Here is a 23,471-nt window from a genome sequence, read left to right on the forward strand (position 1 = left end):
TCCATAATCACATACTGTGTATGCTACCGTTGTATATAGTGCATTATCTTACTTATTTTATATTTGTTTGTATTCTTTTTTCTGCTATCTGCACCTGAGCTGAGGTGATGCAAAAATTTCCCCACCGTGGGATCAATAAAGTCATATCTTATCTTAACTTCTCTTAACTTATCTTATCTTATTACTAGAAAGCTTGTGGCTCTGGCTTTCAAGTTCATTATAACAAACGTAGTTTGTTGCCTTGTATTCTGTAATCCATGTATAAGTCGCTCCACCTACTGCCCATTTTTCTAACAAAATGCAAAGAAATGAAGCTCATGACTTTTGCTCAATACGGCATTTTCTAGTTTTTGGGAAAACACTAAACACACGCAAGCAGTGTGGCTCCACTGTGATCTAGACTCCTGTAGTCATTGGTGTTTATTAGAAGGATGATTCTTTTTTACTGTCACGATACAATGAAAGGTGGAATTTTGAGAATAAACTACTATCATGTTAAAAAAAAAACCAAATTATTGGTTCTAAAAACACGTCATATATTACAAAAATAAGCTGTTTCTAGCGATTTCACTAGGAACAGTATTATACTGCAAAGCATATTTTCAGTATAATGTACATTATACTGCACACTGAGCTTTTAACTGCTGACAAATCACACTGTCAGCACTTCACTGTAAGTTAACTGTGAAATTTCTCACAGTGAAACACACACTGCTTGTGTTGAGAAACAACAATTAAAGGCTGAAATTGGCACTTCACCAATTAAACAAGCATGTTGCATCAGATGCTTTATTTTTTCATGAGAGAGTCATTTTCAAAAACAAGCACCATTAATTAGTTGTGTGTATGCACACAATTCAACACCATATCTCCATCTATACACAGTCATATCATTGCGCTCCCATGCTCCCCTGTTGCCTGAAGCAGTATCTCTCAGTAGTTTAGTGTGCGCGCATGCAGGAGAGGATGGGAGCCTATTTACTGAGCTAAACAAGGACTGAGGAGAGAAAACAAGCACGAATAAGATCCTTTCACTGAGTGCTTGTTTACCCTGCATCCCCTCTGTCTGAGGAGACACGACCCTGTCCTGCCACTGAATGTACATGTGTGCGTGTGAGCGTGTGTGTGGGTTTAGGTGGCTCTCTTTCCCACGGCCTCCAACTACCATCACACATACTCAGTGGAACGCAAAGTTATGCACACACGTATAAACAGAGATGTCAGTCCTGTGGCGATTTTTCTGAAGTCTCTGGGAACGTCAGGCATGACATCACTGGGAATGCTGTCGTAGCGAGGGTTTATAAATTCCAGTCTTGACATTAGCCATTCCTGTTCTCTGTAAACAAGTGTTCATACCTCCATTCATTACAAAGCAACAGAAATTTTGATGTTAAATTTTAAAGTGTGCGTCACTAACTAAGACTAACGCTGCAAAAAGTGCAATTTGTTCTCGGTCTAATGTTCAGTTCACTTTTATTTATATAACATCAAATCAGAGCTACAGTCGCCTAAAGGCTCCTTGTATTGAAAGGTAAAGACCCAACAATAATACAGAGAAAATCCCCACAATCACACAAACCTTATGAACATGCACTTGGCGACAGTGGGAAGGAAAAACTTCCTTTTAACAGGAAGAAACATTACATAATATATCTCACTTAGCCAAGCACCTTTTTAATGTCTTTTGTCTAAGGGGGTTTTCACAGTTGCTGTGTTTAGTTTGTTTAAATCAAACTCTGGTTCATTTTTTCCTTTTGTTGTGGTTCGTTTGTGCAGATGTGAACACAGTAATCACGCTCGGGTGCAGACCAAAAATAAAAAAACTGGAGGCGGTGGTCACAGCACGTTTTCAAATTAACTCCATAGCAGCTCATTCATGGTGTAAACAGGTGACCAGACCCCGATCTGAACCAACTACCAGGTTCAGTTTACTAGTTTGAGCCAAAAAAATGTCCCATAGCCACGGATACTGTGTGTTCTGGGATGCAGCAAGTTACGGTAGTATAAATTTCCTCTGTGTGAAAACAAACCAAATCACTGGAAAAAGTTAAAGTTTACAAACTCATCAACTGATTTGGGCCAGAGAAAACGAGCTACAGGTGTGAAAACGCCGTAACATTCACACACATTTACACTCCAATGAATACATCAGATGTGTCTGGCCAGATTGGCCAGATGTTTCAAGCCAATAAGCGGACTGAATGAAAAGAAACCAAACCACAGAAAAGTTAAAGACATAAAGCATAAAGTCGTCCACTATTCTGGACCACAGTATGTGAACTATAGGTGTTTAATGCCCTAAACACACATTTTTAAGAACCCTGTAGAAGAAGAAAGAGCCAACATTTTGTAACTTTTAGTAAAAAATGCAGGTTGCTGCCCACTGTAGATACCAGAAATACAATGGTAATAAATTCGGTGACTGCCAGAGGTGAATTAAATTAGCTAATAAAGCTTGTTTTTGTTAGATACTTTGACTGAGTTAATATTGGGCTACCTTTTAAGTGTTGTAGAGAGTTAATTGCCCTGATGCATGCTCTCAATCACTGAGAAAGGAAATCCCAGAAAGTTGATTCTGTTCATTAGGATTTAGCATTTTCAGTGGGAGAAAACATTTTGTTGTTCATTCAAGGGCCTTCTTCGGTCTGAAGAAGAGACAGCTAAATGTACAGGGTGGGCCATTTATATGGATACACCGTAATAACATGGGAATGGTTGGTGATATTAAAGTCCTGTTTGTGGCACATTAGTATATGTGAGGGGGCAAACTCCCCAAGATGGGTGGTGACCATGGTGGCCATTTAGAAGTCGGCCATCTTGGATACAACTTTTGTTTTTTCAATAGAAAGAGGGTCATGTGACACATCAAACTTATTGGTAATGTCACAAGAAAAACAATGGTGTGCTTGGTTTCAACATCTGAAAGAATAAAGTTACGTTGAAACCAAGCACACCATTGTTTTTCTTGTGACATTACCAATAAGTTTGATGTGTCACATGACCCTCTTGGCCACCATGGTCACCACCCATCTTGAGGAGTTCGCCCTCTCACATATACTAATGTGCCACAAACAAGACTTTAATATCACCAACCATGTAGCAAGCTAAATAAAGATATACAGGCAGGCTAAATATAGTGTACTAGCTGCAATACTGCAATTAACCAGTGTCATTTTAGCTAGCTAAATGGCAAAAACAAAGATGAGTCATCTTTCATTTCACTTGATCATATCATCAAAAAAGATGAGGCAATACCCTTTTGTCTATGTATATTCTCTGGGTCTATTTCTCTACATCTTGGATATATTTTTAGCCTAAGGCAGGACAGTGACAGGAATCCGGGCACCCTCAATAGGAGTAAAGCACCTCCCTGTTGCTTCTTAACCTTCATCTCCGGTGGTGGTGGTGCTGTTATTCGCAGTTCAACACCTGGAATCTTGTTTGCCTGACCACAAGTCTGGTCGCCCCAGGAATCAGACCCAGTTTGAAGTAATGCTAAATATAGTGGCAAAAGCCAGCTATGACCTAGAGGTACTTTGCTTAGCCATATGCCAGTAAAAGCAAAACCCATTACTAAACACTTTCAGTAGGTGATTTACACTGGAAGCCCTTTAGAGGTTCAGTGCCTTTCTTTTCTTTAAAGGAACTCAGTATCATTAGTTATATAATGAACACCGTGTAGTCATGCACATAAAAAAATAAATCTTTCATCACATCCTGTGTAGAGCACCACTTCTATCTTAATTCTGTACTTCTTAAAGGTTTTTGTGGCTGTGTAGTTCATTAAACATACAGCCCAGGGAATATGAGAAGTGTCACAAATGTGGTATATGTCATATTTAAAAAAAACAAACAGACAAATTAATTCAGGCTACATTTTGCATATACTTCACAGTAATTAACTGTTTATAGCCATTTACACCTGTTTATACTGTAAAGCACTAGATATGTATTTTCCCAGCAACATACTGTTGTTGTAATTTTCAGAGGGGCTGCTGTAAAATCAGCTGGTAAAAGTGCTGAAACACAATGTGGATCAATCTGCCTGTGCTGAGAAACAGCAACCAAAGGCAGAAACTGGCATTTCTCTTTGTGTCTAGCGGCACTTCTATCTTAAAGTGGTCTGGAGCGATGACGCGGCCCCTGAAAACTTCGATGGATCGTACATTATCCTGTTCACGCTGATATAATTCAGTTTAGAGCTTTAGACAGTGATGCATTGTCCCCTAGCTCAATTAGAAATAATAAATCATAATAGGTGCTATAATCATCCTCAATCATTTCCACTGAGCTACAGGACGACAGTATCCAGGCAACACACAGCACCAAACCAAAACAGTAATGGACCGCAAGCCAAATGCAATGCGAGTGACATAACTTCCAGGACAATAAGCTAATTATGTAGCGTGCATTCCACGCTAAAATGTTGTGACTGAGACGCTTTATCTCTGACATTTCTATTTAAAGTAAATTACATGTGTTGTCAAGTTGGCGCAGTGGGGTGATGTAGAGCAGGTACTTTCAAAGAGTAGCAGAGTGATAAAATATACATGTTTGGATGTTATAAGCCGATTCACAGTCGGCTTCATTAATTCAAAACAACCCGCAAAGACAAACAAATGGCATCATGCAATGACCACCCAGGCAAATGAGGTCTGTAGCAGTAAGCATCGCAGCTCGCAACTGTAATGACTGCTCATTCACTTGTTTGAGGCTGCTTTCTGCGTCATACATTTCCATCTCATTTCAATAACGACCTCTGGGTGCAGGCCGGACACGGCGGCCACGGCAGGAAGCTGGCGAAATATATGTGCATCTGAAAATACTGCTCTCTGATGTGAATCCTAGAGCGGCTGCTGCGCTGGATTTCGCAGACGTGAGAGGGGAGAAATCAATGCTTGTGTATGTGTGCGCGTTCCTTCTGCCTTGATGAGAACGGGCGGCCTGTGGAGGCAGCCTCCATTTGTTAAACATCTCCTTTCCTGGACATTAGCCACGTACACCAGCCCACGGATAATTGAATCAATTACAACAGTGCTGTCTCCTCCGTGTTTCAGTCGCAAAACAAGCAAAACGCCACGTTCCAGCGAGACTGAACTGCAATTAGGCCGATCCGCGGAACACCTCGCCCAGCGAAGGAAAAAAAAAATAAAAAAACCAAACAGTGATAATTATTGTGTTTATGCATGGAACTTCTGGGCCCGGTTCTGCTGTTATTGCTGGAAAGGACACAGAGTTAGGTGTGTGTTTGTGTTGCTGCAAGGCATCCTGCCAGTCCTCTGTTTGAAGGGAATGGCACATTAGCGAAAGAGGTGATGGTGTTGATGATGTAGTGCAGTAGGTACAGGGGTATAGCACACACTGCTGGCTTGCAGTCAAACAGGAGTGGTTCCCTGTTAACACTATGCTCCACTCCATTTCTCTGCACAGAGAAAACTACACACCTGATTCTTTCCAGGCGTTCGTGTTTGTCTGAGCAGAGGTTGGAATTCCCTTTTGTCTTCCTTTATCTACCTACCTACCTGACATGTTGTGACACTTACAGCACTTTTGGAGTCAATTCGAGGCCTCTCCATGGCGATGGTGATGCAGTTGAGGAAGATAATGACCAGCACGATGTGGTCAAACATCTTGTGGGTGATGATCTTATTGCACAGGATCCGGAACCTTACAAATAAAAGGCAAAAAGCAAAGAATGGACATTTCTGTGAGAGAGGAAATAAGCTTGGCATATACAGTAAAAGTACATAAAGTGTCCTATGTTCCTTAACAGGACATTTCCTCCAATCCATCCACACTACAGCCACTGTCACATGACTGCCTTAAACACTACCTTAAGGGAGTGTCTGCTTCCTTTCTCCTCTGAGCCTGCAAACGAGCACAGTGCCCTCTGACCACCACTAGGCGAAGCATCTTGCCTAAGGACGCAACGACTGAGACTGTCCGAGCCGGGGATCGAAACGGCAACCTTCCAATTACAAGACGAACTGCCAACTCTTGAGCCACAATCGCCCCACGAGCACAGTGCTTCGGAGGTAGCCAAACAGGCTATATCTAACTGTGGACACACGGCAATCAACATAAGGATAAGAACAATAATACATTTAATAATAATAATAAATAATACAGTTTAAAAAATGTATAAGCATGACAGAAATACTTAGACAAACGCAGCAACTTAAGCAACCAGGCATGGCTGCTCTCTCAACTATATCAGCAACTGGAATTACAGCAACATCTGCAACTAACCAACCTGTACTGCATTTAGAGCCAAAGATAGAAACCAAACATAGCAGCTCACACTGCAGTCCCAAAAACTTAACCGGCTACTGCAACTGCAACAAAACCTGTACAAAAAAACACCAAAATGTGGCAACACCTTTAAATACTGAAGCAATTCAATTTACTTTATTACCTGCAACCAACAATACCTACTATGAAACTAACCACCAACTGGAATTACTGTAATAGAAACACAATTTACAATTCCAACTGTGCAAGGAAAAAAAGTGCTAAAATTACAGCAACACCTTAAACCAAACAGAACATCTCATGGAAAAAAACCATCCATTGCAACTACGGCAACTACAGCAACAAAAGATGGCAATCCAAGAAACTTACCCAGCTATGGGAACTATGGCAAAACCTTTAACAGTATGTTGCAAATCATGCAAATACAAATTCCATCAACAGTAAACCAACTGCAGGAATTACAGCAACACCAATAACTAATCACAGTGACTAATCAAAGTAAATCAGTTACTAAAATTACAGCAACACCTCCTGCAACTAAACTACCAACACAAAACAAAAAATATAGCAGTACCTGCAACCTACAACACCAACTCAGCAACTACACCAGCTGCTGCTAATCTTGCAACTAAGATATCTATTGATACTGCAGTGGCACATGAAAAAACAGCAGCCTTAACAACTTAAACAGGTAGTGTAAATACAGTACCCATCACAGCGGATGGCCGCCCCTCCCTGAGCCTGGTTCTGCTGGAGGTTTCCTCCTGTTAAAAGGGGTTTTTTCCTTCCCACTATTGCCAAAGTGCCTGCTCATAGGGGGTCATATGATTGTTGGGTTTTTACTGTATTTACAGTACAATATAAAGCGCCTTATGGCGATTGCTGCTGTTATTTGGTGCTGTATAAATAAAATGTAAAATAAAAAGAAAAACACATTGACTTCTGGAACAAACCAGCAACTAAATCAGCCTCTTCAGCTACAGAAACAGTTTACAGTAAATAAGCAAAGACTGCAGCGTCATATGTTAGCTATTACAGATATATCAAAGTGCATGTAGCGTTGTTATTGTAGTCGGCTGGAATTTGATTTTATTTAATAGCTGAGCTGATGAGATTTTGGATCATTGACTTTGTAAGAGTGTGTCACATTTTACAAGCACTTCAAGTGTGTTTCGTCTGGGAAACCCTCAGATGTACAAACACTGGAGCAAAATGTGCAGTGTTTCCTCTGAGCTGCACTGGCGTAGACGTTTAAAGCGCCACGAAATGGTTCTACTCATGCTAGTGGAGGCGTGTTCCATAAAACCTGGAATAATACTATGTGCCGCACAAGGGCATTCATAAGAAATGAACAATCTCATTTAATTTAAGAGCGCTTGTCTCGCGTACAGTAACTCTGTAATGAAGAGCTGTAGATTTAGGAGTCATTAATTATGCCTTGCTTTCATTACACAACATGAAAAGGTTCTCGTGGCTTTCGGTTTGTGACAGCAGGGAGAAAGAGGGAACGCTTGTTATGTATGGCAGCAGGGATTAAACTGTGCATCAAATCCACTTTGATGCCTCGTATCAGCAGAAGTGTACAGCAGAGGACAATATTGTGAGGCTCAGATCTGGATTTCAGGCTCTATTTGGCAATACAAGCATCGCTGTGTCGACACTTGCTGCATTTGTGTGGCACGTGTGTATGCAAGTGTGTTATTCATTGTCGTACAGGCTGTGGTATTTCATATCTGTGTGCAAGAGGCTTAATGATAAAGAGTTTGTGTGTTTTCCTAAAGTGGCGTAGCAGCTCCTCCTCTGATGTTAGAAGAGCTCATTCTCTGGATGTGAACTTTCATGTCAAAGTCAAATAACCTCCTCTTCTTCAAAATGCACACTAAAAATAGGGGGGAAAAACAAAAAAAAACCTGCCACTACAAGATGAAGTGGAAAATGCTCCGTTCGAAACACTCGCTGACATCTTGGTGTTTCTATGACAGGATTTCGACGCGAGCTTGAAGCTTTGCCCTGAGATGATATTTACTGACCTTTTGAGTTTTCTAGCATCAGAACTTTTAAATGACAGCTGACATCATTGACTTATTCATTGCGGTTAGTTTTAGCTTTTCAAATGTCACAAAGAGCATCTGAAAACTCCTCTCTTGTATAAAGCTTTGAAAGTCCTTTTCTTAATCCTCTGAAACTGTTGATGGTTCTGTAGACTGGCCACCATTGTTAATTAGAATGTTAACATGATTTATTACTCCAACTTGTGGTACAAACTGGTTTTCATGTTCAGCTTCCAGGTTCAGCTTCAGTTGATATCCCGTCAACACAGTACAGTGGTCCCTCATTTATCGTGGTAGTTAGGTTCTAAAAATAACCCGCGAAGTAGCCAACTTTATTTTTTTACAATTATTATAAATGTTTTATGGCTGTAAAACCCCTCACTACACACTTTTTTCTGACAGGCTCAAACATTTCCACACTTTTCTCTCTTGTTTAAACACTCTCAAAGTTCAAAACTAGAAAAATAAGTCCAGTATTACAGAATGAAACCAAAGGCACCCGCGGTTGCCTTTGATGGTGCAAAACATTTCGTCGACATTTTTTGCATTTGTTTGAGAAAACTTAAGAACATACAGTTCGACACTTCAGAGTCACACTGCTGAACACTTTCTGTATTGTACAGGAGACACGACATGAGATTGATTGACAATGGTCTACAGCCAATCAGTACGCAGAACAAAATGGGCTGTAAAAAAAAAAGAAAAGAAAGAATTTCAGCAAAACAGCGAGACCGCGAAAGGTGAACCGTGTTATAGCGAGGGACCACTGTAAATACAGTCAAGTGGGGTGTGTGACTGAGTAGTTTGCAGAACCACCTAGCACTGATAACCTGAAGTAACCTTTATATGTATGACATTAACAGTCTGTCATGTCATTGTGGAAAGATTCTTCTTTACATTGTTGCTTCATTTCACTTTTCTTCATTTGCAGGCATTTGTGCAGTTTATGCCCTTAAGATCCTGACACAGTATTTCTGTGAGTTTGACGTCTGGGCTTTGACTGGGTCGTTTTTTGGTCCATTTGTGACTATTGTCCTGTTGCATGAGCTCATTTCAGACTAGTTTTAGCTGTCAGAACAATGACCTCACATTTCACTGTGGAATACTCTCAGAGGAGTTCTTGGTTCACTCAGTGACTACAAGGCATCCAGGTCCCATGTATGCAAAGCAAGCCCAAATCATCACCCCTCCACCACCGTGCTTGACACTCATTGGGTGTTCAATTAGTTTGTGCATTATGACCAAAAATCCCCACTTTGGTCTCATCTGTCCAAAGGACATTGTTCCAGACACTTCAGATAGAAATGTAGCGGGTCGGCGCTGGCATGGAAGTGACTGGCATGGAAGTTTACAGCACAGGGTTAAGAAGGGGTTACATCATATGTTATGACGTAGATTTCCTGCTGCACTATAATTCAGGCATTTCCTAAGCAGCACGTGGCTGCTACCGTAAGTCCCGGACTACAGAGTGCACCTGATTAAAAGCTGCATGCTCTAATTTTAGAAAGAAAATCAATTTTGTACTTGTACAGGCCGCACCGGATTTTAAGCCGTATGCGTTTCACTCGTAATATGAGATATTTACACAGAAATATTACACGTGAGGATTTTTAACGTTTAATTTAATCCGTAAGGTAACATAAACATGGTAACATAAACATACAAAAATACATACTGCAAATGCTTTTTTCCCTCAAACAGCGCCTGTAACACGGCTACCTTTAAGTATACGTACGTATCAGTAACACACAAATTACGTTGCTTATGGTTTTTTTACGGAACAGTGCACAAACAAGATAACGTCTCTTAACAACAAAGTCACTTACAGTTATTGTTTTATAGAATGAATGCAACCATAAGTGTGAGTTCTGTTATGCTGTTAATGACCCTCGAAGCACAGTGTAGCATCAGTAAGTGTTGTAATAAAGAGCTCCCCCTACCAGCTTGGGGTTGAATAACAAGCTCAATCTCTCTCTGTGAGCTTCTTTGTAAAGATTCCTCTGCATGCCACAATATATACCGTATATATACTACTTATCAATTTTATTGGTCTACTGTTATGAGGCAAAATGTTTTTGGCCGCATGAAAAAAAAATGCATTCGCTGCACAGGGTTTATGCTCTGCTTCTGCGTGAAGTCCAGTTCACCATTAACTTTTTATAATTATCTGAACCGTGAACCGTTTTTTCCCACACTGTGAACACAGTGTGGGAAAAAAGTATGACCCGAAAACTACGGTACTTAACTTCTTAATTTCTGTGGAAAGAGTAAGGGCTTCCTTAGTTTCTCCCTGTGAAAACCTTTTTCACGACTATTATGTTTTGGACATAAACTCACAGTTCTCTCACATTCTGCTCACAGCTTCAAAATTCATATTTTTCAGCATACTTGTAAATTTTGTCAATTGAGTGTTTTGTTCGTGGCCTTTTTACAAATTGCACTCACTTCTCATAATTCCCCTGCCACTTTAACAGTGTAGGTGGTAGACTGGCTGGTCCGCTTGCATCCTCTGCCTTAATTTTTCATGACCTCTTTGTAGCTAAAAAAGACAAAATCCACTTATACTAATTACTCAGTTCTTCTTGTGTGCATTCCAAAGAATCCACAGATATAAACCGCATCCCTTCCTGTGTGCTGGATGATTGCCTTCCTGGAAAAAGCTGACGGATGCTGGGAACAGTTAACATTTTCTTCAACCTGCACGGGTACATATTTCCTGATAGTGGAAAGCGGCAACATACACACATAAAAAAAACGAGCCACACATCATTGCTTTCACTATTTAAAGGAATTTTAAAACCTGCTCCCTGCTTCCTGTTTCTTCTATTGTTGCCTGTATCTCACTATCTGCTGACGTGTCAGTTCTCCCACAAAGTGCAGCCTTCTTTTGGGTTTAATCACAGTCTGTACGGGGTACCGCATGGGCCCTGCACATCTCTGGTCCACATGTTGACAGACCACTGTTCTTTCTTACCGCGAACATGTCTAATCGCTGTGACTGTACCTCAGTCTGCCTGCACAGCTGGCCCACTCCTCCACTCATTAAAAACTTCCCCTGCAGTAATCATCAGTAGCGGCAGTAACAACAGCGTAGCACAAAAGGCAGGTTGAGGTGAACTCGGGTCCATGTGAAAGCTGCTGGAGTTTGGCCTCCCGCCGTGCTGCTGTCTCTTGATGTGATTGTGAGCACAGGCAGGCGTCTGCGGTGGTTCAAGACCAGAATGGGCGCCACGCTGAGCCTATGTCCTCGGTGTCACTCTCAACGATAGCCAGCTCTCGCAGCCTGCTGTGACTGAAAGCCAGCTAGAAGTCCAGTTTGAGTCAAGCTCCTTCAGTTTTCTTACTACTCCAACAGGAGCAGAATACATGGAGCTTTTCTTATTAACCTTTTCTAAATTATAAGTTATGACCAACAGAGAGGAGAACCAGCCACAGTTTTTAGACTCGCATATGCACTGTAGCTCTCCAACACTGAACAGATGGGAAATTATCTCTAATAATATGGACGTACACTTGATTTTGATCTTAATTTAAAGCATATGATAAAGTGTTTTGTTTAAATAATGTATCAGTCAGTATAACTTGAGTTTAGGATCAACTGTTGTTCACTTTATGAAGAAAGCAAGAAATACCAGAATTTTCTGCATAGTAAATCTGCTCCCTCAAAGCCCTGTGCCTGAATTATACTTGGTTACATTCACACAAATTAGCTCAAATAAAATAATTATGTGTATTTTTTGTCATTTTAAATGTTAGTGAACCAAGTGGATCAAATTCCAATACAAAAAGAGCTATTTGACTCGTCGGTAACAAAAAAAAGTCCAAAGATTTCAGGTGGAAAAAAAACCTTTGGATAAATGTGGATCATTTGAGGCATAAATTGCTGCAAAGTAATTAAAATGCTACGTCAAAATCAGTGCACAACCCCGTGGTGTTAAAGCTGGCACACTGTTAAAATACAGCAATGATTTCAGTCAGAGCCAAACAAACACAGCCCCCTGATACCACTGCAGGAAAAAACACAAAATACACATACCATATAAATACACAAGCTGAAACCAGTAACCATGAGTATGATATATAGATATTATTTAAAATCTTTTTTAGTTTACTGAGTCTTTAACACTCCCCTTATGCTTCCAAATTCATCATTAAATTAAAACCATCACAGCAAAAGATTAAAGCATCTTCTGAGTTGAATTGGCTAAAATACAGCTCCTGTCATGGCGGGTTGTTCTGGGATGTTTAATTAGCATGTTGTTGTGGCTGGGGCAGCAGGCTGGGGGCCAGGGTGTTGCTTAGTGTTGCCTTCGCAGCCACATCTTCTGAACAGACAGCAGAGACGCTCGGATCAAAGCTCCAGAAGGGGAGGAGGAGTGAGGAAAGAGGGGGCGAAGTAGAAGGGGAGGGAAGCGACAGATTCAGCACGTGGCCAAGATAACATGCAGCACTCAGAGGGAGAAACTCCCTTCCTCCCTCTGCTCCCGCTTACTCACCCCCTGACATGGCAGAAATGTGCAGATAAAAGAGACTTCTGAAGCGAGAATGTAGGACGGAAGAGGCGCTGATATCGGCAGAGGGGAAAAAAATGCTGATGCGGTCGCAGTGCGGTTAAAAAACTCTTTGCCATTTTAGTCAGCATCATGGGATGTCAGTCAGACGCAATGGTATGACTTGTTTCAATCTTTTTTTTTGGTACGCTGATGGCTGCGACAGTAGAAAGCTGCTTATAAGCATCTTCCTTTTGGAACAACAGCGTTCTGTGCCCAGGATGAATATGTAAAAAAGATACTTTTATGGCAGAAAAACAAGAGGGCAGGGCCAAAGATCTATAAGTGTGGAGGTGATCGGAGATGTGAACATTACCTTGACTCTGAAGGGAAGAGGTAGAGCGACCAGGTATCTCTCTGCTTACACCACGCCGGCTGTTTTTTCTCCAGCCAGCGGAACAATCTGGCAAAACGACCCTGCACGGAGTAAAAAGTACACAGTGCATTTATTATTCATCTGCACACAACTTCCTGTTGCATATAGTGAGCCACAAGCCCGTTCAAGAATTTCTGAAATATATATGCTTAAAACTCTGTTTGGTTTATATGTATCACAGACAGCAATGGAATAAACAGGGTTCAGTGAAATAGGCAAGAATTAGAAAGATATGCAATATATGCAAATTTATTTGAAGACTTTTAACATGTTTAACCGATCAATAATCAGTTTGGCCTTTGCTTAAAATTCGAATAAACTTTTATAGCCTAATTGCTAACCTTATACAATTATCTGGCCTTAGACCTGCAAGAAAACCAGTCATAAGAACAAGCCCACTTGGACGGTGACTGACCAGGTTCACCTCCTCCTCTGCGTTCTCGTCTTCGGTGTTCTCTTCCAGCGAGACGTGTGTGGGACCCAGGACTGATGGAGATCCCTTTCCGTTGCAGTCATTGTGTTCTGGGGGCCGCAAATGGCTCAGGGAGGGGGGTCTGGAGCTGTGCATGCTTGCTGAGCGGTACCGGTAGGGCACCTACACGAGGTGAAAAAAAATGTAAATAAAAAACTATGGAAACTAATTTTAAGTTACGACTCCCAGTCAGGTGTCATACTGTCCATGAATCTTAACAATTAGTACGAGGTTTAAACTGATAACTGTTAGAGGGGTCTACCTGGAGTAAAGCATCAGGTGGCAAATCCATTGAGCTCCGAGTCTCCACTGACTCCATCCTCCTGTGCCTGGAACCTCTCTGCGATTGGGACATGGAGTCCGTCCTGGCCAGTGATGCGTCATCTTCCTCCATCAGTCCACCACCTCCTTCTCCTCCGCCCTCCCCGTCTTCTGAACTTGAGCCACCCTCCCCCGACAGAAGCGACCGTCGCTCCCCGGACTGCCTCTTCTGGCGTTTGTATGATGGAGCACGACCCAGGCTGTTCCAACTGGATCTGCGGCTTGTCCGGCCACTACCGGAGCTCCATGGGGCATAAGGGGAAGAGCTCCGGACACTGGTCTGGAGCAGGAGGGTTGCAACAAACGGGAGGAGGGTAAAAAAAAAAGTCTCAAGTGTAACTGCATAGTGCAGTTTTAATTTTGTGGCTTAGTGCTTTGGTTATGCAAATAAAGCCAGCTGAATACAACCGACGAGGCTTTGCGTGAGGTGAATTTAAGTGAGATTCATGCTGACAGATAGATAGGAGCAAATGTAGGTATCAACATAATCTGTCAGTCTTTCATCGTTGTCATCAGTTTGTCAAATAAAGAGCAGCAGTGGTACCAATAAGTTGACTGTGAGACTGGCGCACTTTATTAATCATCATCAATCATTATGACCCCACACATCATTAGAGCATACAATGTTTTTAGACGCACATTCTGGGGGAAACAGTTGTCAGGAAAGGGGTAAATTCTGGCATTTATCACACAACACATGTGATATTGATAGCTATGTGACAACTTGGAACTGGATTATTACCCAGCAGTAACTTCCAAAAGGTTTAAAAAGGAAGCCAAAATGAACGTAGGGTGGTATCAAAAATTAAACTTCCTCTAACGGCCACTAGGGGCTCACCTCAACCCCACCAAACTGTCAAATGCCATAGACTTTTAATGAGCATGTTTTAACACTGGCACAAAAATCGGGGCTAGTGTGTATAGCTAAATTATGCCTTCAAGCAACATACTGGGGGCATTGATGTTGCCTTTTTTTTTTGCTAGCCAGTAACAAAGTAAGTAACAAAGTCTAGCATGTTGCTAACCAAGCCAACTAGCTTTTAACAAGTACATAGTATAGTTTTGAGTCAATTTAAATAAATTCAGTTTCATTAGCTTTGTGCCAAATCACAACAACAGTCAGCAGTAGGTTAATATTGTAAGGTAAAGACTGTACACTAATACAGAGAAACCCAACAATCAAATGTTAAGTTCTTAGCACTGGCTAGCTACTTAAACTATGTTTCTAAATAGCAGTCCACAAGCCAAAGGGTGATGTCAAAGTAGCTACATCCATGTTTTAAATACAGTCCATGGTTATTACATGAAAATTGGCATGCCCTTTTGTTTGTACATGAGAATATTAAATAAATACACAAACCGGTGATTTCTCATAGCAGGCTGGGTCTACAGAACTGCTGCTGCCTCGACGAGTCTCATAACCCGGGTTGGATTCACCTCCCACGGGCAACTTTGGTACAGGCATGGGGGTGGCAGCAGTGTGGGTAATTAGCGGTGGAGTCAGGTTAGACTTCAGGTCCACATGACCATTTGCAGGCACTACTAGTGGAAGAAAAGTGAATGAAAAAAGAGGACAAAAACAACTGAATAAAGACATGAGAAAAAGCAGGAATAGGGGAAAATGTGGTACACCCTCAGTCATACAGTGACTATAAAAAACAACAAATATATGCCTCTTACTGTTATTGAGCAACATGAATATTTCAAGAGGGCATTAATCTTATGGGATGCGTAGGAGAGAATATTATGTTTGGCAGCAACACAAATGCATGACGTGCAGGGGAATGCAATTTTAATAACGCTAATTCCTCCGTCTTCGAAACTTTATCCGAGGCCTAGAAGATGTTAGGCTCTTCCAGCTAAGTAAGCAGTTTTACACAGAGCATTTGAAGGGGCTGAAGGGGAGATGATACAGTACATCTGGGAGTTGTACTCTATACATATAGTAGTGTATCCACTGGGCTTTTCAGTCTTCGCCAACACTTATTAGAGGGGATGGTATGAGGAATTATGAATGAGGCCACTCTGCCGACTTGATGTTGTGCAGAGAGACAGCCGGGCATGTGCCCACCGAGAGTGGTCGGAAGCGGGAGAAGAGAATGATAATAGGAGGTTACAGACTACAGAAGCCTGAGGAATGTTTTCACAGGGTACTTTTTAAATGCCTGAGGCCTAACTTACTGCTGTATCACAAACTTTTACGTGCAATTTTTAAAGAATTGCAACAGTGTGTAATCCACAGGAGTCTAGCAAAGATAGGAGAGGGGAAAATGCAAACACAGATGGCGGGTGTTTAAACAAATGTTCGTAATAGGGGCTTTAAATGAATCCCACAGGCTTGAACTGAATTGTTCCCGTTGAGCTAAAATCAATATATGTAGTCTGTGTACATGCTGTATGAACAGCAGATGGACATGCCTCACCTGCAGAGGCTGATAAATCCTTCTTGCTGCCGTTGACGTCCTCCATGCTTCGTGCAAAGGAATCAATCTCTGAGCATGATTTAGAAGCATCACCCTTGGCACACAAAAAAAGCACACGTAAAAGGTGTTACAGAAAAAAAAAAACCCAAAACATCTGTGAAATTATCTGGGGGGATTTAAGAGAAAGCAGGTGGGTTGACGTTGCCTCTAAACACAGATCGCTGCTCAGCTACCTCTACTTTCTGCTTAACGTCAGTTCTGGTTCAGACCTGACTGCGGATCAGTCAGTAGAAGCAACCTCTCTTTGTAAGCAGGTGGGTGGGGGTGTGGTCTTCGTGCTCCCGGAGACGGGCGCTCACAGGTAACAGGTGGGGAAGGTCATTGGAGTAAAGCGTTGCCATGCAAGGAGAAGTGATAGAGTTCAAAGAGAAACCACACTGAAAAACTGAAAGTTAAACAGTAACATGAAGCTTTTTTTGTCTTTAGGAGAACCTGGCCCAAATATGAGTTCAAAACTTTGGAGTTGCTGTGACTCATTAACAGCTAAGAGCTTCAGTGTGGTTGCTGGTTCTACGGTTTTCACAAGTACATACAAATACGCAAAATTCCATAAAACATACTCCACTGTAGCATCTCTATAAGTCACTAAAACAGTTTGACTTTTATCAGAACAGCTGAAGAGATTTGGTCTTCTTTTGTTCTCCATCATTCCTCATTTACAGTCTTTGAAGTTGTCCTTTGTCTTTCACCGACTTTTCACGAGCTCCTATAATTACTCTCTTCTAGCCTCTGCCACATGCTGCTTCCTATTTACAAATCCGCTGCAGTTGAACCTCAGCGTCCCTGTTTGTATTTGTTGCGCTACACCAGAGCCCAAAGACTCCATTAATATGTGTGAGGGTGCCAGGTGGATGCTGGATTAATAGAATGCCGACCCAGTGAGTCAGACCTCTGTGGTAGCAAAGTGAATAAACTGTGTGCAGAAAAGCCTCAGGACCTAATCACCATGCACCTCCTTTTGAACTAACAAATTACTTTCCTGATACTTCCCATGAGTATTGGCGAGAAACAAAGGAGGAATGGATATATTGCACATCGTATTTGTTTACTGCGGGAGTGTTGGGTATGCTATCTTTGAGAGACCAATTTGCATTTAATTCTGCAGTTAAATCTACTATTTTGTACCCCAGACTGATCTCCCTTAAACTCTAAAGGATGGGGAAAATATGTAAAGAGAGTTGAGGGCTACTGCAGTCTTCTGTTGTTACCTTGCTCATCACGTTCCTGCATCTAGAGTTCTTCATTTGTTGTCTCGCAGAAAGAAACGTGAAGCTGAAGATATGTGGTAGTTACAGTAGCAGTAATTTCTAAAAACAGATATCAACATATCACGATAGAATTTATGCACCTACTGGGTACAGTGACTTCCTCTCACAGTCCAGTCACATGGATTTTAGTTTAACTTATGATTCTAAATTAACCCTAAGTGTCAGCGTGGGGATGAATGGTTCTCCATCTACGCGTTAACCCAGTGATGGACTGACAACCTTTCCAGGGTTTACCCCAACTGTCGCCATCTGCTGCACTGCAACCCTATTTTTGAATAAGTGGTTATGACAATGAATGGATGGATGGAAACTTCTGCAGTGGTCCTACTAGCGTTAACCGATAATGGCTTTGGCTTTACCCAGGTGAATAGCCACTTCAAAAAACAGGATAAAACTGTCATTGTTTTATTAGCTTTTTACTTTAATATCTGTGTTAAACGCCAGACAGCTATCACAGGTTAGAAGTAGTAGTAGTAAAAGTCAGAATAGTAAGTAATCCTTCTTTATTTTATTTCAAGGGTCCAGTTTGGAACATTATCGTTTTCCATTCTTCCTCTAAAACAGATTATTCATACATTTGGGTTATCTGCCACTTGTACCTTCCTGTCAAACAATGATTTGATCAAAACATGATTTTTTTTTTCATGTCTGAATTGCTCCTTCAACCTTACAGAAGCTTTTGTTATTGGGTGCTGGCTGATCAAGTCAATCAACTGATCAAGTCAGTCTACTAGTTTTTTTCAAAGGAGAAGGTGACCAGTTGCAAGAAATCGTAGCAATTAGTTTTAAAGTAAGCGATATTGTGAACACCTCAGTCACCTTCAAGTTATAAAGAACCCAGCTGCAAGCCTTTTAAGTAGACCCAGGATGTCTGTCTACATTTAGTTTAGTTAGCTTCCTCGCACTGAGTAGAGCAAAAAACAAGATGTTAAAAGTTACATTTAAGGCTTGACCTTGACTTCAGTAGTTTATAGGGTGTTACAAAGTAATAGTAGTAAGTAATGTTTCTGTATTTAATTTCAAGGGTCCAGTTTGCAAACTGTTACGTTATTGTTTTACATTCTCATTAACTGTTATGGACAACGGAGTAGTAGGGAACAAAATGGTGGGGTTTCAATATTATTGAATATTTTGAGAATAAAGTCAAAATTTTGACATTAAACTTTTTGTTTCAACTAACAAGTGCTTCAGCTGGTATACTCTGTACAGCAGTGTTTCCCAAACTTTTGGAGCCACGGCACATATTTCACATTAGAAAAATCACACGGCACACCACCAAACAAAAATGTCACAAACAGCATATTGATCATTTTTCCCCACGCACCAGGTATAGCAGAATTGGTTCAGTTTGTCCCCAGTATAGCTTTTTTTGCTTTTTTCTGACCACTACTCGTACTGCGGCCTTCATCTGGGTTGGAATTTTCTCCAGGACCCAGGTCAGATTGTTTACTTTTTCTTTTCAAATATTTATCTATTGCTATTACGCGCTGCGTTTTCTCACTCACAGCATGACTATTATGTAATTTCTTCTTGGTGTTTTACTGGCAGTTGGCAACCCATTTCATTACAGCAGGTAGTTGTACTGCCCTCTAGTGGTAGAGAATGTAATTGTTCTGCCCGTTACTCACGCTGGTGCTTCGAGTACTAATCAGGTGGAACCAGATAATCTTCCACGGCACACCTGATCATTTTTCGCGGCACATAGACAGTGGTTGGGAAACACTGCTCTACAAAATGACTTGTGTAGATGAGTTAACAAAACAACTTGATCAGCTGGCCTGTTATTGCTGTAATAAACCATACCCCTCTTTATTGCACAAGAGTGTAACCATTGATATCCTTGCATCTGTCCATTGCCAAATATTTCTTTTTGCGCAATCCGGCTAGCTCTTCCAACTCTTCCAGGTTTGTGTAGTTTTTCCTTCTGACCACATGCAGCTTTCAACATCCTTATACCTAACTGTACTTACCCATATGGAAAAGCAATAGTAAAGACTTATAAAAGACTTGCATAAGATGTGGCCTACTTCATATAGTGAATCATATAAGGCTTATATGATTTACTCATGAAAGTGGCCACTTTCTCATTACTTTCATATATTGTTTTAGTAAGTATCCAAAACATACAAGTTTCATTTATATAATTTTTAAAGGGATCTTATATCTGTTTTCACTCTTATATGCTTTTCATACAAGTTTCACACAAGACATATACAAACTTTATAAGATTTATATATATCTTTTCCATATGGGAAACTCCTCTACAGAAGACCTTTTATAGTGGGTATAGTGGTCATGACTTGAAACGACAAATTTAATTTCCACGTATTGACTTCAAAATGTAAAGATTAAAAATGGGCTTTAAAATAGTATTTCTCAAAGTAGTATTTCCACTTTATTCTTAAATGAACAATAATAATGAAAAGAATCCTTTTTTTTAAGGTGGCCCAATACTCCTTCATAAAAAGTCCCTACATTTTGGCCATTTCTGACCTTCTAAAGATAACATCTTGTAATTTTGATACAAGTGACGTCGGTTACTAATTCTTGCCTTAAAGCCTTTTCGTTCAGAGTTTGATGCTAAACTGTTCTGATTAGTTGGTCTGAATATGACTATTTTGCCTTGTATGAACCAGTAGTTTTGTTTTTTAGAGCAAAGAGACCGAGGCTAACATTTGTTTAGCACTGCTCTCGAAAAATGTCTGAACAGAAGCGTTAAACCGCAGACAAATTGTCACACATCCACCAACACACAGACGTACCGCTAAACCAAACACAGAGCCAACACCCACAACAATTTATCACCACACATAAATTTACAAAAGAAAAAAAAAATCTGTTTTAACCGCTGCAGGAGCTTGTTTCCCACAGGGCTCATCAAACCACATGCAATCAATCAGAAGGGACAGCTGTGATTGGACAAAGCCAGTGGACCGTCAGCACTAAAAGATGGTGTGTGCGCAGTGTGCAGCATTATCTTCTCTCTGTGTATCTCACAGGTAAGAAGTACGTGTGCTACTGGTCTTGGCTTCTGTTCTTGGCGAGCAGTTTTAAGTTAGGAGCTTGTACCTGCAGTCTCTGTTCAGTGTAGAGGTCAATATGGCAGAGTGTCTAGATGTTTACTCACAGAAAAAGGGAAGCCAAGGGTTTTGTTGTATTGGCTTTAAGGTAGAAGTAAATGAGCAGACCTGGCAGGTCCAGGTAAAGAGAAATGTCTGCTTTCCAAGGCACAAAAACGAAATGATGACCTAAAGGAATCGACCGCAGCATTTAAAGAAAAAAGCTCAGCAGTTTACGCATTGACAGAAACATCAACATTTGGGGCGACCGTGGCTCAGGGGGTTGGGAAGCGTATCTGTAACCGGAAGGTTGCCGGTTTGATCCCCGGGCTCTCTGTCCTTGTCGTTGTGTCGTTGGGCAAGACACTTTACCCTACCGCCTACTGGTGTTGGCCAGAGGGGCCAGCACCAGTAGGCCCCTCTGGGGCGATATGGCAGCCTCGCTTCTGTCAGTCTGCCCCAGGGCAGCTGTGGCTACAACCGTAGCTTGCCTCCACCAGTGTGTGAATGTGAGAGTGAATGAATAGTGGCATTGTAAAGCGCTTTGGGTGCCTTGAAAAGCGCTATATAAATCCAATCCATTATTATTATTATTATTATCCACGACTCCTACACTGCACAGGTGCAACATTTCTCAATGCGAAGGACTGAATCAAACAGTGCAAAGTATGTGTGATTAAATACCCTCCCATTTCATTTAGAGGCCAGGTTTGCATATAAAATCAAATAGAAGATATCTAGAAGGCATGGATAGACATAAATTTTGTTACTGGCAGAAAACACAGTGAGGTCAACAAGATGCATCTTTGCAAGTTTTTCCTGTTTTGTTTTGCACTGATCCTCAGGCTTTAATCTTGTATGATTTCATCACCCTCCAGAGATGAAAGAGTGAGACTATAGAAAAATAACTCTAAAAGATCTTGGTGAGCTCTGATGGAACATTTGCTTTGATTTCTCCTGGAACATATCATACAGATCATTCAGGTGCTTTATAGTGAAATATGTTGTCTTCCATGTACTAATTTTCTGTTATGTGCCATCTTTCTAGCATATTCCTATACGGCAGGTACTTCAATAGTTTTGTTATGTAATAACCTAAAAATGCCATCCAAATGTTACTTGTTTTTACAGCAGCAAACATTACTTGAAGAGCAACATTAGTCTGATCTAATCACTGTGTTGCAGCAGCATGACCTTTGATTTATCTACAGGTGGCACTAGCAGGTCAATACAGACAGAGTAACTTAAAAAGGGCAGTCCTCCCTACACGTGTCAAAAGAGCAAGATCTGGACAATGCTAATCTTCAGATTGTCATCTATCTGGATCCTGTAGATAGAAAATTTTGAAAATGTTTAAATTTTCATTAAAATAGCTAACGCTATTACTTAGCAACTGGCTGATTGCAGGTTTAATTCCTGGCTGTGCTCTTTTGGCATGTTGGTGCCGTCTGTGCATCTGGTATTCTAACCAAGAATTACACAATGAAGGTTTCATTGGGGATAAGAAAAGGGGAATAAAAGCTTTAAACCAAAGCGGGGGGGTGGACTCGAGGGAAATCCCTGGTCCTGAAATTGGTTGTTTGGATAGGTTGTTTACACTCTGCCACCCCAATTTGGGCACGGTGGTGGGAGCAGGAGATGGGCCAGACCAGGTCTGCTGCTGATAGCCGGACAATAATAGACACCGGCAGCACACGGGGGATCTCAATTATGTTGCTTCAAAAAGGGTGTAAATGGGAAACGGAGGGTGGCTGTTGATAGGAGGAAGTGGAGTAATTGTTTACGCATATGTGTGTGTTTGTGTGTGTGCACGTGTCCACAAAATTTGTAGCCTACCACAGCTGTACATCACACAGAATCAGATTTGCCTTTGCCTATGTATACTGTCCTGTAACACCAAAACACTACTCACAGCTATGGAAGAATAAGCTAGTGAAAAAAAAGTAATTTAAAAAAGTATATTTATGTTATGCATGACTTTAAAAGTCTGGTTTTTTTTATTGGCAGCCTGTTGAAAACCACATTTATTTTAGCAAGTTTGTAATTAAAATCCTTAAACTAAATGCTAACATCTACAAATTTAGCTGAGAATTCAGGTCAATTGTTTTTCTATTATTAATTTTAATTGAGATATTTCCTCCTCAAATATTTTTTTGCAATCAGTATTTATATTTTCAGCCAATTTATATTTTCTAAGTGGTCAGTCCACCAGTTAGACAGGAAACAGAAGTAAACATTACTTTGTGAAAAAGCATGGTGACCAAACAATGACTCAACATAAAGTCAAAAGAAAAAACAAACATAATAGCTCATCAGGTTCATGATCCACCAGAGAAACAACCATGTATTCTATCTCAGGTCACCAAATGCTGAATGCTGTGGTTGCAAAAAGACTTCTGTCCTAAATGATGGATCTTGTGTAAGCACTTTTCTGCTTTACTGCTCAGCCACTTATTCTGGGTCATACTGATTAAAAAATCAAGTCTTTTTTTGTAAAATGAACATGCACGCTCATTGGCAAATGTGCTGTCAATCATCAGTCATTAGCATGTGGTTGAGCAGCCAGAACCACTGCTTGTTGTCACAGTAGTGCAGATAGTGAAGTTGGAAACACTCATCTCGGGTAATGGCTGACATAA

The 23,471-nt window shown here is 40.9% G+C and overlaps 1 protein-coding gene across 14 annotated transcripts in view; it reads right to left on the reverse strand.

The window, feature by feature from the left end:
• Positions 1–23,471, reverse strand: part of cacna1g (calcium channel, voltage-dependent, T type, alpha 1G subunit) — a 309,568-nt gene that overhangs the window by 72,519 nt on the left and 213,578 nt on the right. For 11 of the 14 annotated variants that reach the window (XM_040036705.1, XM_040036704.1, XM_040036703.1 and 8 more), the window contains 6 exons: positions 16,446–16,539; positions 15,383–15,564; positions 13,964–14,302; positions 13,645–13,824; positions 13,170–13,270; positions 5,544–5,667 (listed from right to left, as the gene is read on the reverse strand). In XM_040036705.1, the coding sequence (XP_039892639.1) occupies positions 5,544–5,667; positions 13,170–13,270; positions 13,645–13,824; positions 13,964–14,302; positions 15,383–15,564; positions 16,446–16,539 (1,020 nt within the window). The remainder of the gene's footprint in view (positions 1–5,543; positions 5,668–13,169; positions 13,271–13,644; positions 13,825–13,963; positions 14,303–15,382; positions 15,565–16,445; positions 16,540–23,471) is intronic. The other 3 variants (XM_040036706.1, XM_040036709.1, XM_040036698.1) reach the window with 1 other exon arrangement.

Source organism: Simochromis diagramma, unplaced genomic scaffold (assembly GCF_900408965.1).
Source record: "Simochromis diagramma unplaced genomic scaffold, fSimDia1.1 OVJJ01000371.1, whole genome shotgun sequence".
Taxonomy (NCBI): domain Eukaryota; kingdom Metazoa; phylum Chordata; class Actinopteri; order Cichliformes; family Cichlidae; genus Simochromis; species Simochromis diagramma.